At 34.8% G+C, this 17,692-nt stretch overlaps 1 protein-coding gene across 1 annotated transcript; it reads right to left on the reverse strand.

Annotated features, from left to right (window-relative positions):
- Positions 1 to 172: 172 nt before the first annotated feature.
- LOC130818238 (alpha,alpha-trehalose-phosphate synthase [UDP-forming] 1-like) lies at positions 173 to 17,255 on the reverse strand. The gene is made up of 18 exons (XM_057684331.1): positions 16,762 to 17,255; positions 15,581 to 15,811; positions 15,352 to 15,449; positions 14,549 to 14,937; positions 11,899 to 12,016; positions 11,638 to 11,739; positions 10,788 to 10,938; positions 6,272 to 6,360; positions 5,657 to 5,705; positions 5,115 to 5,215; positions 3,779 to 3,966; positions 2,986 to 3,103; positions 2,638 to 2,817; positions 1,933 to 2,058; positions 1,739 to 1,826; positions 1,526 to 1,656; positions 1,259 to 1,357; positions 173 to 723 (listed from the first exon to the last, which is right to left on the reverse strand). Exons 2-18 carry the CDS (start codon positions 15,801 to 15,803, stop codon positions 310 to 312), a joined length of 2,664 nt encoding a protein of 887 aa, XP_057540314.1. The 5' UTR covers positions 15,804 to 15,811; positions 16,762 to 17,255; the 3' UTR covers positions 173 to 309.
- Positions 17,256 to 17,692: the final 437 nt, after the last annotated feature.

A 17,692-nucleotide genomic window follows, 5' to 3' on the forward strand; every position in this document is an offset into this window, starting at 1 on the left:
TCATATGGGGTTGGGAATCACTTAAAGCTGGTTAGGATTGTGTAGTATCAATCAAACTTGCTGGAACATCAAACCTTGAAACAATCAAAAGTACAGAAAAACAGGCTAATCTGGCCATTTTTTGGTGCAAGCGCGAGCATGGATCAGACTGCTGTCATGGAGGCCGAGAAAATGGACATGGGAGCGAAATTTATTAGGGTAACAATGAATCACAACCATTTAAAATACAAGGCTCTACGATCTTCTTGACCATCTATAATGCCTAGAGTTAGCAAAAATCGTAGAAGAATTGAGATCGAGATTCTATAATCATAGTGATTCCGGGTTTGAATTTGATGACACAGATAGAGATGCTTCAGCCAATCTAGACAAAAATGAAACGACGTCATATGATGAACCAATGGTGTAACGAGCATTAGTTCGAGTTCTGCCAACTGCACAGGAGAAGTAGTTTTCTTTCTTCAAGTCGAGAACGTTCCAGGAGGTCTTCTCCGACGGTTGCTTCCGTGAGAGCCCACCATTATTGTGATTTGAACTCTTGTCTGAATTTGGTGTTGAACGTTGAGTTGTATTTCCGTGCGATGGCTTTGATCCACTTCTACTAGGTGCCACCTTGGGTGGCGGCCTGTCAGGAAATTTTGAAGCATCAAATGCTTTGGTTTTCAGGTGGTTTACATTGTCTGACGGGAGCTCTGGCTCAAAAAATGTGTATACATCTTCATCCTGGACACAATTGGATCAAGCTCAATATTAGTTGAGCTCTTTAGAATCGTCAATTGAACACACTTTCTATTAGTTGAAGCTACATGTCGTATTTGATACCGACCATAGTGCGAAAACAAGGCCACATCACCATATCGTAAAGGTTTTTGCGTACGCCCTGGCCGAAAATAGGCTACGTTGATCGTAAAATATGCTTTGCAACAGTGATCAAAACCGTATTCTTGCACTATGATCCGGACGGGAAAGGCTCAATACTTATATAACCAGTAAGGACCTTCTAAGTTTCACAAATTTTTGTTTGAGAAGGTCTCACCAAGAGACGCGCATCATGTATGGGTTAAATAGCCCATATCTGCCATGATGTGGAAACAGTATTGCTAGCGAATATCTCCGACTAATAAAAAGTTTTCAGATTTGCACTGAGGAAGTTAAAACTTGCTTAAGGAGTCGGCACATTTTTATTTTCAAGTACATTCACTATCAGCTACGCGGCTACACCACTTCAGCTTGTAGCTACAAAGACTTGGACTTTTACCTTCTCAAGGAAATGACCAATGCACAAGACATAATCGATTGGTGATTTTAAGGGTTTACTATGCACTATTTCCCCCAAAATACGATCAATAGCAGATCCCTGCATTCAAAAGCATCGAATAAATCAGCATGTAAAATATGAATCAAGCAATGCATATGTATTACAGCCGCTCTCCTGAGAGACCGTCTCTACGCATATTTGTTTTTAAGCGACCGTCTCTTTCAAGAACTTGTGTATGTATTAACCCAACATAAAATAACAATTTACCTTAGTAACACCTACTGGTCGAACTTCGACAGATCTAGTACCTTGCACAACTTCTACGGATGCATTTGAAATAGGGCCAGTCCAAAGATGCTGTAGCATGTCTCTCGCTTGCAATTTTCCAAATTCAAAATCTGCAGAGGTTGAATCACTTGACGAAACGCAAGAGTATTAAGGGGAGAAAATGCAAGAAATCATCGGGGTAGAAAACATTACCAGAATACTTGTAATTCCAAACGAGGGAAATTTCACGAGGGTCCATAGTTGAACGAGGAGTTCTATCTTCGAAATACTCAAAAACATGCTGGGAAAATGGTAAATACAGGGAGTAAATGCTTATCAAAACAGATATAACTAAAGTCATAATCCAAGCTGGGCTGTTTTCATGAAGGCGGGAAAAGAGATATTACGGAGACACTGGGACGCCAATCCAGATTCAAATGCTCAGGCATCGTCGTCATCCAATCTCCTCTTCTTGTATGCCGTAAGAACATTCCATGTTCCGCAGCTAACCACATGTCAAACTCCTGAAAATTCTAGATAAAAATGAAAATTCAAAGCATAAGTTAGTTAACAGTAGGAAACCATGTCCCTTGGACACTCCGTAACTGCAAACGTTTCAATGCTATGACTAAAATTACTCATGATATAATTTATCACGTCAAACACAATCCTAATGAAGAACGGCCGTTCTCCTGAGAGACCGTCTTTCTGAGAGACGTCTCTCAGGCCAACCCATTAAAGCTTAATGCCTACTTATCCTTAATGCCTATTTACCTCACCCTTAACGTCTTCTTACATCATTCTTAATGCCAACTTATATTATCCTTAAATGCCTACTGACAATATCCTTAATGCCAACTTATATTATCCTTAAATGCCTACTGACAGTATCCTTAATGCCTACTTACATCATCCTTAATGCCTACTTACAGTATCCTTAATGCCCACCGAGTAACTTATTCAAAGAGACCATCTCTCATAAAAATTTATGAATGAAAAATTAGGATGTCTATTTAGACTTTAAAAGAGTTGCAAAATGCCGAGTTTCCGAAGATATCAACTAAACAGGAGAAATAAAGCTCAAAAATAAAAGAATACGACAGATTACACACTTCATCTAAGTCACATCTGCGACTTCCACTAAGAACGACGATGGTTGATTTTGGGTCATTGCAAAGGACAGTGAGAGGCCCTTTCAGACTCGGGCGCAATTTAGAGTTTATCTCCTTTACTTGATCTGTACCCCGTCTACCAGGTGTATCAACTGCTTCCGTCAGTGTAGCGTTGAATCCCTGTAAATCAGAAAACAAGTCAATATGTAGAATCCCTTAAAATTATAGTCATTTCGATTACTACAGTTATATTTCCTCCAGAATTTACTGAAAAAACAAAAACACTTTCAAACAAATAGCACCATTAAATCATGGCAAAAGGAAAATACATAAAAGGCACACTTGTACCAGTATGAGTAGTCGATTACTACAATTCAAGAAATTTTTAACCGCAGAATCAACTGGAAATACAGGGCGGATTTGTGTAATCCTCAACTGTGCCTCCACCACCGTGTCATTCAGTTCACTACAAAATGAAACAACTGTTAGAAGTGAAAACACTATTTTCTTGTTTCTCATTTTTATTTTCGTGGTTACCATTTATCATTACGAACGTATTATGAGACAGCCCTGCCTTCAAGAATAAGAAAAACACACAGAAATCACATGACACAATGATTGAGGCACAGCTTCTAGTGCTGTGCAAACTCCCTCTCAACTTTTTGAGGTGTTGAGAAAACTCCTTACCTTTACCTTTTTATTTATCAGCCAAAAAACTACTCAAGTCTCATACAAGATGGCCTTATATAGTTATACACTAATGCCACCTAAGCCCAACAACTAAAAAAAAAATGACACATAAGCATACAAAAATATAAACTCAAAACAGAAAACTAATTACAAATATTCCTAATAAACCCAACTAACCCACCAGCCCTTCTGTTTTCTTTCTTCTTTGATAGGTCTTAAGGACCCTTGGGACCGTGGGTGTTACATATTATTAATGGCAAATTGTTCAATAGTGGAACTATATTATGAAGTATATGTGTTCTTGCACATTCCAAGTGTACAAACTTCTCAGAGCGATTTCATTCGGGTGTTTGAAACTCAAGTGCAGCATTTGATCAAAATGGACGTAAAAAGCTCCTATACCCGTACCTTATTGCAAAGATAAATGGCAAATGAATTTATATTAAGATACCTTACAAATGTTTCAGCCCACTGCTGAGCAGTATGCCGTGTAACATGAACAAAGTTGAGTTCATGCCTTTTTTCTCGCTCTTCATCTGACATATTTAAGGCTTTACCGATTGCAGCAGCTACATCTGTAATATTCCAGGGGTTTACCAAGAGAGCTCCAGCGCCTAGAGATTGTGCAGCTCCAGCAAACTGTTCAAACGTAAATTGAACTGAGTTATTATTATTGAAAAATGAACATAAATTGAGAATCTCTAAGATTAATTAAATTGTTCATTATGTTCGATAAAACGCCCTAAGTGTATTCTCTCCATGGAAGGCCAAAGTATTTTCTTTCTAGCAAATCTTATCCAGACCGAATAAAAGAACAAATCGCTAAAAACTACGAAAATAGCTTGTTGTCAAACTAGTTTATGTTCTATTTTCTTAATTGTTGTATTACCTATTAGAAGATGTGGAAACTATGAAAATGCATTTGGTTTTTATACAAACCTAATATCGAAGTCATAGTTTCTCAACTGACAACATATATAACTGTCAATACATAATGTAAAAACAAGGCCGCATTGAATCACATCGCATCGACAACGTTTTCAAAACAAACGAAACGATATTTCCCACATGGTAAAGGTGTAAAAAAACGGCATTTTGGCCGTATCAAGGGATATCTTATGATTCGACCAACATTTTCGGTGTTACGATAACCGCATCACTGTTCCGTTACCGCATTTTTACACTATGAGTCAATATGAACAAACTCAACAAAAAAAAGAACACAATGGAAGAGGAGAATTAACCAAGGATAAAGCTAATACTTTTAAGGAGAAAGAATCGCCTCAAAACCTTATGAAGACAGAAGTAAAGAAATATAGTAACCTTATGTCCATGCTCTAAGTCACAAACCCAACAGCAGCAACCAGCAACACATAGAAGGGAATGAACGAAGACATCATATTGAGGGACTTTATGGGTTACACAAAAGAAGGGTAATGGAGAAGGAGGCAAGGGTTATTGAGCGAAAGGGTTGTACAAGAAGGGAAAAATAATTATTTGGTTTCCCAGAACCCTTCAGATTTCTCCATATAATTTTCTGCTCTCGAATCTATCCAAACAAAAATGTAACCTTCAACCAATGTCCATCATGCCATCCGTGATCTGACTGATATTCTGCAACAAGGGTATTTTAATTCTTATACTAGCCTTAATGAGGATGTAAATGAGGAAAGTCATTCATCATTATAGACCAGATTCATAATTTTCAAAGAAGAATAAATATGGATGACTGATGTAACATGCATGCATATGAATTATTAGCATGTATAAAATTCAAAAGTAGTTACCTCACTGAGAATGAGTACACCCTTTTTTGCAGCTTGACAAGCCACGAACTCATAGCTAACCAGATTCATGCCATCTCTCAATGAAGTGACCAACGCTACATCTGGCAGGAGATATGTGAAACAACATATACGGCAGGAAAAAAGATATAAGTGAACATATGGCATAAAATACTCATACAATTACGAACTTGCAAGGACTAATTTATCAAAGTGACAGCCGAAAATTGATAGTCAAACAAACTGCAGCCATTAGTATGAGAAAAAGAAAAGGCTAGATTTGAAGCACATGAGTTTGAAGGTCAAAACGAGGTGGAAGTAACAAAATTGGGAGAAGTATGCAAAAGAATGACTCCCATGAGGAAAGAAAATGAATTAACACAAACCATATAGAGAAATTTACTATTCTAGCTACATAGATTGGCTATTAATCAGAAGGTTTACCAAGACACCTCAGTTGCATGCATCTATATCCAGTCGAACATAAATTGAAAACCCAAGAAAATTCCATTTATTAAGATGTCAACAGTGGTAAGAGAAAATACCAGTTACTGCATATAGAGCACATAGCTCTGGGAAGTCCAGCGACCGATCCTGCAATTAGATACATATTTTCTCAAATAATATGAAACGCTTAGATGCACAAATGGAACAAAAAAACAAGAAGAGTTCTATGAACATATACAAGATCCCCATGATAGATATCAAATTACATGCACACAAGTATGCAACCTTTTCTTTGCCCAATTCAAAATGGCTGGTTCACCAAAACAATAACAATCTTAAAGCTGATCCCATTGTGGGAAGTGCAGACAGCACAATTCCATATGCAAGTTTCGTGCAACAGTAACATTAGACACTTTAGACTGGTAAAATAATTTTTACTGTAAGACCAGCATAACATAATTAACAGAGGATTTATTTTCTTAGTTTTATAGGGTTAGATTTATTTTTTCGTTGCTTAAAGGGATAAGATCCCCTGATTTTAGAACATTGGAAGACTAAAGACAAACAAAAAAAATTGCAGAATGGCAGATATGTATAACCTTTTTCAGAGCTCTAATTAGCAGAACATCTTAACTCTCATAGAAGTCATAGAATATAGCAAGGGTTATTGGGATTTAATACACAAAATACTGAATTATGAGTGAAATACAGACCAGATGATGTATAGGAACACGAGTTAAAGTTCCAAATCTCCCATTAATGCGTCCAACTATTTCATGAACTTGGCTCGTAAGTTTTTGATCTGTATAAACAAATACCAAAACATCAAGAAAAAGCAAATAAAAAAGAAGTGTTACAAACAAGCAAAGACGGGGCAAAAAAGAGCCAACACTTTAGCAATGCAAGGTGCATATATAGCTATATAACAATAGGTCAACAGTATAAATTACTTAAGTGTGATATCAGTTCCGATAATATGTGGTTATGGACAGAATATGAAGTCACATGTTGCAATATCACATGGCAAAATGAACAGCTGCATACCATATAAAAATCTTAAAGGGGAACAAATCAGATCAACTCACAACACTCTGTAGTAATGTTTGAGATATCCCATGTGGCAGAGTCTGTCACGACTCATGACTCATTGATCAGACAATGCTTGACTAAAGTGCTACACTGCATGCATCTACCAATGACAAATGATCTTTTAATCTGAATTTAACTCTGAATTCATCATAAGCTCGGGTAAGCTTTTCACATTAAAAAAAGAAACATCAACAACGACGCTAGCTGAGGTGAGTTTCCAAAATATCTTTATTCTTTCAAATAGAATACAAAAAATAGACTAGAATTTCATACGTACAAAACATATACAAATGAAAAGGAATCTCAAAAGATTTTGGAGAGATTTATACTAGCATCCAAGGATTTCTCCTTTTCTCTAACATCTAAATATCTAATGTCCTCTATCGTCCCATTTGGTAGTTAATACTAAATGGTGGTAATGAGAATGATTTGTAATGCAAATTTTCATGAAATGTAGATATTGGTTCTAAGTTGATGAAAATTCTTCCAAACTATAAGTCTAAACGGTTGATTTCCGACACTGAGAAAGAAATGTATTAAAGTTGATGGAGATTCTTCCACACTATAAGTCAAAATGGAAACTCTTAATGTGATCCTTACTAAAAGTCCAACATTCAAATCCGTATAGTAGCCCTGGTCTAATAATCATTCGATAAAACTTTTCCTTTAACTTTAAGGGCACACCTTGATCACATCATATGTCAATAACCGCTCTTTCATTTTTGTCACTCATTCATAATTTTATCGGTCACATTTTATTGATGTCCCCACTAATCTGAAATATGGACCAAAGGATTTGAAAAATACACTTGAGCGATTTCTTTCTCTTCCTTAGTTTTAAGAGGAAAGGCCACCGAGGCGCCAAAGTTTTTTTTCCCTAAAGTACAAGGCGCAAGGCGAAGGTGCGGGCTTTTCGTAAGCGAGGCACACGATTTCTCTAAAAGGCTCCAAAATCAAACATATTTAATACTTAAAACAACATTGAAGTAATGTTATTACAACATACTAGAAATACACTACTTTAGCACAAAAAGTCATGAGATAATATAGTTTAGAGTTAACCATATTCTCTTGCAGGATCCAAAGGGTATGAAGATACCGCAGGAGTTGAAAAAATCTTTGTTCAAGCTGTAAATTATCATACATTGATGTCAAGACAAGCATAAACAAAATTAAATGATAGCGCAAACAAAAAAACTATATGCTAAGACTAGATCACTATAAAAAAATAGGTAGAAAAATTAAGTATGTAACTGAATTAGATAACACATCAAATGCACCATATTATTTTTTATCATTCTTTTGACTAAATTGCAAATAAATTAGAGATTAAATGAATCATTGTAATTAAAGATAGGAGTAGAAGTATAAAGAAAAAATGTAAAAAAAAATAGAAATCCAAGCATTATAAAATAAAATAAGAAGAAACGAGAGAAAAGAATGGAAACAAAAATGAGAGAAAAGAGATTGAAATCAAAATCAGAAACAAAAGGAAAAAGAAAAATAGAGAGAAAACAGAACGAAGAAGAAAGGGGAAATCGAAGAATACCTGGTCAAAAATGGAGGCACATTTGTGAAAGAGAAGAACAATGCTCCTGCGGCTATCTTCATCTGCTTTGGTTAGGGCAAGAAAGAGGCTTTTTTCTCTTCTAAATTCAAATAAATTATTTCTTTAAGGGTAATCCAGTAAATCAAGCAAAGGTAAATATTTTGGTACATGAAACTTAAAAAAGCAAAAATGAAAAGGTAACATGACGAAGGTGCACGAGGCGCACGCCTCTCCCTCGCCTCTTGTGCTGCGCTGCGCCTTGAGTCTTTGAGGCGTGTTTCTAGTTGCCTTGGTGCGCCTCACGCCTAGGCACGCCTTAGGAGCGCTTTTTAGAAACAAGTTCTCTTCTAGCTTTGACATTACTTCTCATCGTCTCATTTGTGCTAAAGTTACTTCTCATCGTTCTAACTTAGCATTTACCCCCTTCCTGGTCTCATCTACCTAAATTATCTCATCAGCAAACAACATGCACCACGTCACCAAGGCATGTATCCTTGTATAAATCGAGTTAGCTCATCTAGGACTGCAACATAAAGAAAGGCGCTTAGGGTTGAGCCTTGATGAAGGCGAATTGTGATTGGAAAATATTTTGTTGCCCCTCCAAATGTCCTAACACTTGTCTTTATTTCTCATAACATATCTTGCACTATTACTTTGGGAATAACCTTCTTTTCCATTGCCCACTAAAGTACTTATCTTAGTACATTGTCATATGCTTTTTTCAAGTACAACATAAACCATGCACAAGTCTCTTTTTCTAGCTCTATATTACTCCATCATTTGTCTAATATAGTGAATTGCTTCCATTGTAGATCTCCTGACATAAATTCAAATTGGTTCTCTGGTATGGAGGTACATCTCCTAATACGTACTTGTATCACTCATTCCCATAGCTTCATAGTATGTCTTATGAATTTTATCCTTGATTGTTGGAGCAATCTTGGACATTTCTCTTGTTCTTGTAAATGGGCACTAGAGTACTTCTCCTTGGGCATCTTGTTTGTCCTCCAAATCTTGTTCAATAGTTCATTTAGCCAAGTTACTCTAATCATCCTTAAGCATCTCCATACCTCAATAGGTATCGAATCTTAGTAAAACTAGGTCATCACATGATTATGAACCAAAAATTCAGTATCTTTGTAGTGATAGAAAAAATTTTGTATGATAAAAGATAGATTTGTTATTTAATTGAGAAACAATAACTCGCCCCTGAGAAATTTGGTCAAGTTTCGCCAACACTCTTAAGTCAAGAGTGGAATGACATCAATATTGGCAGTTATAGTCTTAATAATTCAACAGAATTTGTTCTTTATATATATCCTAAGATATAGGAATCAATTCTTTTGCATTTAAGGCAAGAACATATATCTTGATCCCATCTCCTTGTTCAGAAAATAAGCCAGAGAAACTCCTCTAAAGAAATGGAGCAACATAACAGCAAATGGTCATTCGGATTACTAGAAACAATTATCAAACCCAATGACTTTCACTTTCACAAAAAAATTGATAAACATAGCAGCTTTCAAACAATATTGCATCCCATCATACATCTCTGTAAAGATGATGAAATAAAGAGAGTTGCAGTTGGGACAGTATCACAGTATAACCCATAATTTCTAACACATGGTACACTAAGGAGTGAAGACAATTATGAGAATTCCAACCTTCACTGTTAGAACAGACTTAATGGCTTAATATCTGCCTATAGTGCAAAATATCTGCCGCATTGCCACTGCATTGTAAAGGTTATTGAGGTTATTGCAACCACATTATAGGCTGCTGTAACTACAAAACTATTTGTATCAATTGCGACCACATCCGAATTTTGCACTATGTATCTGTCTGATGCAAGTGTGAAAGATCAAGAGTGGGCCAGTCGCCAATCAAAGATAGCATAAAAGCTCATGATGGGGTATGGAAAGACCAGACCCTTGTTTTGATAAAAAGGTGAAAGGAGAGAGGGTGGGGTTACACTTCTTTAAAGTTTGAAGGTCTGTTTAGACTTCAGAGAGATGATAGCTAAGAATAACACATTTCTGTCAGGATCCAGTAGGGGATATATCTTAGCTGGAATTTTCATTTATTAAGCACTGAGAAGAATTTACTGTAGTAGAAGACCTATAAACTCAGAAGGTGGCTTAAATGTTGCCATCAATATTCTGACCATGAGTTATTGCTTCAATTACAGCTGTATCAGTTTATAAACTAAATTTTGTCAATTTAGAGGGTATCCTTCATGTTAGCAACAATTATTCATAAATCAAGTTTCAAAAGTCTTAGGAAAACTAGTTAGATTTTTGATCAGAAAAAAGAGATGCAACAGATGTCTTGGAAAACAGAAACATCAGAAGTGCATGCAATAACACATATCATTCCCTCATCAATTATTCGATCCTATTAAATCTAGAGAATATTGATAAAGATGAACGTGTACATCTCGAGAATGCTGACTGCTGTGATACTTTTTTGGTGTATAGATACACATAGAGATGTGTGATAGTTTGCTTCTATGTATGAATACAAATATACATGTGTACGTGGCTCAATATTTTGTTTCTTTTTGGAGGAGGGAAAGGAAAATAGGAGCTTACATTCAGGAACATCTGTTCTTGTGGGAACAGCAATTTGGAGAAGAACAACTTTATGCTGCCAAGAGGGATTTTCCTCCAAAAATTTTTCAAAAGCGAGTATCTTTTGTGGAATTCCTTTAATCATATCAAGCCGGTCAACACCTAACATTACCTGCCACAGTACAAAACTTATGAATACTCAGACATACACTCATAACATAGTAATACTTTACAGGATTCAAATAGATAGTGTACCACAGATAGTGAAACGTGATCCGAATGCAGACACCAAACTACTCTTAATCAAGAGAGGGCTGGGAGGCAACCTTACTAAGTGGAAGCGCATGGCATCAAACGAGATCAGGACATACTTGCATCACCAGCCTTAGGATTTAGTAATTAGTCTATTTCATGTAATTTAGTTTGTGTTTGTAGTTTACTTTAAGTTGGGTCTTGAGATGTTTAAGGCTGACACTTAAAACAAGAACAGGCTGCAAAAAAGAACATCATCAGCCTTAGGATTTAGTAATTAGTCTATATCAAGTAATTTAGTTTGTGGTTGTATTTACTTTGAGTTGGGTCTTGTGATTTTTCGGGCTGATACTTAAAACAAGAACAGGCTGCAAAAAGGGGAGGGGCGGAAAGAAAACAAGGCACCAGTTCCGCCTCATTGAAATCGTCTCACTTGGGCTTAAAATGGCATCGACGCTGAGCTTTGAGCCTCAGTATCAATGCACCATTTAGACACCATAAGTAACCTACTCGTTACATCATTACAAACTTCACCAAGTCAAAATACAATATATAAGTCAAAGTCTATAAATGAATATTGTACAAGTTGATGTTCGAGAAAACACAGACAGCTACTCACCTTCCTACCAGCAAATCTTTCTGTTAAATCTTTGATATGCACTTGAGCTGGAGGAAGCTCAAGCGCTCGAATAAAACGATCTGAATCAATCCCGATGGGAAACTGAATTATACAGCATAAACAACAAAATTAAGCATCGGGAAGGAGGTAACAGAAAACAGAACTTAATAAATGTGAAAGAAAAGTACCAAAACCGAAGCATGATAGCAGCTAATTCTAAATCTAAAAGTTCAGTAGAAAAAACACAAAGCTTGAACATACAGCAGCGACACGGGTCAATCTTCCTTGATCGTCCTCTACACCTTCAGGTATTCCTTCAAGCCCAAGAATACGAGTGCAAGCACTAACAAAGTGCCTTGCATAATCATATGTATGAAAACTACATAGAATAACATTGATAAAGTTGGGGTCAGAGAAATGTCAGACGGTTATGCAACTTGGAAAATAAACACTTCGAAAGAATAATTTGAAACACTTCAATCTATATACACCTTATAAAATGTTCAGTAGATGTTGAGACATGAATCATGATTTTATTTTGTCAAGAAAATCTTAATGGAATGATGCGGAACATGAATTGGTGGCTCTAAAACCAAAAACACACTATTAGAGAACTGCACACTCAAAACAAGATTGACTGCTTTTTTGTGGATCATATAGGCATCAAATTTCCTTTTGAACTAATCTGTATCAACAAATTGACTTATGTTTGACTAGAGTACATCATTTTTGGAACAGACATCAAGCTTCTCTAATTATCAAACAATTAAATCTAGATAGAGTACATATGCAACAACGATGCTGAAGCCTTAATCCTAAAAGATTTTGGTCGGACATGAACCAATATATCAATTCCAATGGTCGTTCACATAAATTCTTCTTCTCCATTCATTCTGATTTTCTACCATCTCATATCTCTTTCCACTCCTGTCCACCAAGTTATCTTCTTTCTATCTTACTTATAGGTTTGCTAATATTTTGTCTTTGCACATACCAAAACCATCCTAAACGATTCTCTTTCCTCTTTTCCTCAATATTTGCAACCCCTAAATCCTTTCTTATATCTTCAATTCGAATTATATCCCTCAAGGTAAGCTCCCTCATCCATAAAAGCATCGCACTTCTGCTACTCTCATCTTCCTACTAGAATCCTTTCTAATAACCTAACATTCTGATTCATATAGTTGCGACAATGACCATTCGATAAAAATTACCCTTTAACTGTGGGGACACACTTCAATCACATAATATCCAGTAGCCTCTCTCCAATTTCGCCACCCACACCTAATTCTATGGATCACAATTTGTTGGATGTTTTCACTACTCCAAAATATGGACCCAAGATATTTGATGCATCCACTTGAGACAATTTCTTTTTCTTCTGGCTTTATAGTGCTTCTCGTTATCTCGTTTGTGCTAAAGTTACACTCTACTTATTTTGTCTTGCTCCGAATCAATTTGAAACCTCATGACTCCAACTCTTGTTACCATCATTCTAACTTAGCATTTACCCCTTTTGGTCTCATCACCAAAACAATGTCATCAACAAACAAAATAAACTAAGGCATGGCTCCTTGTATCGATCTGAGACCACTTCAAAACGAAAGGGACTAAGGGCAGAACTTTTTTGGAGGCCAATTGTGATTGGAAAATCCTTTGTTGCCCCTCCACATGTCCTAACATTTGTCTGTACTTCTTAATACATATCTTGCACTAAATTAATGTTTTTTTTTGAAATACAAGTGCTTTTTTTAGCTTCATTTACTTCATAGCCCCCTACAACTCTAACTTTTGTATCTAAGAGAGTGATTTTTTAGTTCCTTATAACTTTTCCTCGTCCTCCATTAAATAGATCATCAAAATACTTCATCTAATCGATTCTTGATGTTCTCGTCCTTAACAAAAATTTTCTTATCCTTATCCTTAATACACTTTACTATACCTATGTCATTAGTTTTTGCTTGCCTCTTCTTTGTCATCTTATATATATATATATATATATATATATATATATATATATATATATATATATATATATATATATATATATATATATATATATTATATCTATCAATTTTGCCTCATGAATGCTAGTTTTGTCTTGGTTTTGATTTCCTTGGCTAAGTTTTTCTCATTCCTACATTTTTTAATGCATGATCAAGTACATCAATATATATCAATCTATTAAAAATGAATACATTTTTTCTCCAAAGATACCGTTCATATTGTATGGAAAATAAAGCCAAAACTACAATGTCAAACAAAGCAACCACAAGATCACATACAAATTGTTCATGTTTGTAATTATACATATACGTACATATGTATCATGTTTACACACACACACATATATACACAACACATCTAGAGTATGATAAATTATTTTCTACACAACAATATAAAATAAGAACAAAAGGCAAACAATTTTTTTCCAGTAGCAATCATGAATCTACTTCTTCATACGAAGGGCACACAATTGAAACCAATTTATTTCAATTTTATATAAAACATCTATACTGCTTGAGGTAACAGTATACGTCATTATGATATGTAATATAAAGGAGTTCTCCTATTCGTTCAGTCATTGTGTGTACTCTGTAACAACACCGGTAAACAAATTCTCGATAAAAGGAATATCATTAACTGCAGAATTGTTTCAAAGCTAAAAGAAAATGTGGACACTCCACGATCCCCGTGCTTTGTTATTAGTAACAAGATATGATCAAGGACGAAAGTCCAACTATTTTATATTTGAGGAGGGCCCACATGTAAAAACAATTGAAGCCATAAACAAGCATCACATTCATTCTTGTAATCCAATGTGAAACAAGTAATAATTGGATACATCATTGTGCCAGTAAAAGGGATATTATCTACACATAAATTATAGTACAAACCAAGAATGACTAACCCAACCAAATCAGCAGCAAGAACTGCACGGAGCAGTTCTGAACGAGAAGGCAAGGTTCTGTGGATTTCCGATGAAGGAAAGGGGGTGTGGAGGAACCACCCAACTTTCATCTTGCTGTTATGTTTTTTAAGGCACTCAGGAAGGAACATGAGATGATAATCATGACACCAGACGACATCACCTTCTTTATAGTGCATATTTACTACATCAGCAAACATCTGATTCGCCTTCTGGTAAGCCGCAAACTGAGATTGAAAGCTTCTTGTAGTCGCAAGTCTATCCTCTTGAGGAAGACCAAGATAATGAAAAAGAGGCCACAATATGTTGTTGCAATAACCATTATAATACTGATGCACGATCTCCTCATCAAGGAAAACAGGTATGCACCTCTGCAATCAAACGACAGCTTTAAGACCCAACGGTAATACCAAGATGCTAAACCACATTTAAAAGATATCAGCAAGATAACAAACACATAAAACATCAAACTATTCATGGCCTGTTTTGTCATTAAAATTTAATGTAATTTAGCCAGAAAAGCTACTTGAAAATGATTGTAATTCATTCCTTTTCTTCACAAGTTTCATTTTCATTCATTACCACCTTACCACCTGAAAATGTGGTATTAGGTGGTAATGGAAAATTACGGAAAAAAACATGTGATCGAGGGTGAGAGCTCTACTACCATGGAATGGGCTTGACATAAGTCATAACACATCTTATGAAAATTTAAACTAAAACTCGTTCTCATTACCACCATATTGTACCAATAACCAAATGCCCCAAAAAAAAAAGTTACGAACCTTCTCGGCAAGAGCCTTTGTAAGAGCTTTTTGCCCCACTTCATCAGGAACATTAACGCCCGCCCATCCAATCCACCTTGCCTCGAATTCCTTTACACCTTTAGAAAAAACAATAATCATATTCAACAACAATGCCGAACTCTTGATCCCAAAAGATTAAAATCAGCCTACAAGCCAGCTCAGACGTAATATAGAGCTAGCATACTGAACAAAATGATAGTATTTTTACCTAAAAGTGCACTAACAAGCCCTCCAGCACTAATTTCCAATGACCATGAATCTTCACCTTTCCTAACCGCGGAAACTGGTAGACGATTAGCTACCACTAACAGTCTTTGGGTAGGTTGCAAGCTTCTGGAAGAAGGGCTTGCTCGTTTTTGTCTTTCTTGAAGAAGCCTAGATACTCTACTAGTTGGGACACTAGAATTACAATCATACTTGTTTCCAGGCATATGTCAATCTGTAATCCACAAACAACATGAGAAGTCACTCATTAGAACAAGCTTTTCACTACAGATTTAAAGCAAAGAACAATAACTTTTTCTAGAGATTCAAATTTCAAGCATACAATTAAATAATAGTACTAGAATATTGTTGCATAAGAATCAAGTATCGCAATGAATTAGTGGCAAGACCATATAAAGAATTCTTGCAGTATCCATTACATCAATATTAAACAGAAAAAGAAGAATTATGTGGGCTCCTTTTTTAAAAATCATTCAAATTACTACATAATTTAGAGAACAAAAAAAAAGGCATAGGCAATATAAAACAATATAAACAGTTGAAAAAACATAAAAATTCATCAATCAAATACATATAAGTAACAGTATTTTGTTTGCATAAGAATCAGCTACTACAATGAATTAATAATGACATCACATACAGAATTGTTGAAGTATCCATTTTTGTTTTGCTCTTCTAGATTTATACTTTTCTGAATGATTTTTGATGGATACTTCAAAAATTCTGTATGTGATGTTATATGAGCTTCATTCTTAAAAACCATTCAGAAAAGTAAAAATCTAGAAGAGCAAAACAAAAATGGCATAACCAATTAAACAAAACAATAAATGCAGTTTAAAAAACACAGAAAATCATCAAAAAAAATGTGTAAATGAACATTATTTCAACCCAAGAATTACAAAATCAGAAAACAACTTATACCCACTACAGAAAACACATAATTATAATATTACAAATAAATAAAGTAATCAACAGTATTTCAACCCATGTACTAAAAAATCAAAAAACAACAAATACCCACTACAGAAAAAACAAATTTATAACTATTCTAAAACAAAATTTGAAACTTAATTTACCTAAAATCACCTCAAAGAAAAGTGTGTAAACTATAAAATAAACAATGCCACTAACAGAATCAAGCATAAATGATATAATTGTTCATACCCAGTCAATAAAAACTCTGAAACAGTCAGAAAATCAAATGAAAATTTTGATTTAGCACCAAATGTTTGTTTGAATTATTCACAACACAAAGAAAAAAAGAAGCAAGTTGAGAAGAGAATAATAAAAGAAGAAAATAGGGAGAGAATAATGGAATGAGATTCTGGGTATCAAAAAGATTTGAAGGAGGGAAAGTAAAAGAAAAGAGCATATCAAAGCAAAGCAAATGGGATCCTCGTGGAAACTTTATATGGTTCTAATGGACCATAGCCATGCAGCTTCCACCATTTTTTCTCTTTTCTTCTTTGAGAGAAGAATTGTAATTGTTTAGTTTTGGGGATTTTTCAAAACTTTATAAACAAAGATCAAAGATCAATTGTTTCGTCATATGACGTTTACTTTTTCCAATCACATGGATATCACTTTTGATTTACCAATCCTAAATTTAGGTCAAAAGAAAAACATCAATTTCTATCTTTTTGTATTTGTTTCTTGATGATCATTTCCCAAAACATTACACCCCCAAAAACTCAAATACCCATTATACTATTGGATCAGTTTGTTATATGTTTTTTAAAATATTGTAAATAGTCATTGAAAATTATGTAATTAGACATAAGTAGTCATTATATCGAAAAAGTGGATTTATTTAAAAATAAACAATAGTTCAAATTTTATTTTTAGCGGATAAAGTAAAAGTTAGTTTATTTTTTACAATTTCTTTTTTTTCTAAAAATAAGATGATAATACTTTATTCTTTTTAGATTCGTCTAAAAATATAGTCTTAACAAATTATTTTTATAATTTTTACTTATCTATAACAAGTGATGTTAGTTGTTTAAAAATGCAATAGCATGTGTGTTTTAAACGTTGCAAATTATATTATAATATATATATATATATATATATATATATATATATGAAAAAATTTCTG

Source organism: Amaranthus tricolor, chromosome 7 (genome assembly GCF_026212465.1).
Source record: "Amaranthus tricolor cultivar Red isolate AtriRed21 chromosome 7, ASM2621246v1, whole genome shotgun sequence".
Lineage (NCBI taxonomy): Eukaryota > Viridiplantae > Streptophyta > Magnoliopsida > Caryophyllales > Amaranthaceae > Amaranthus > Amaranthus tricolor.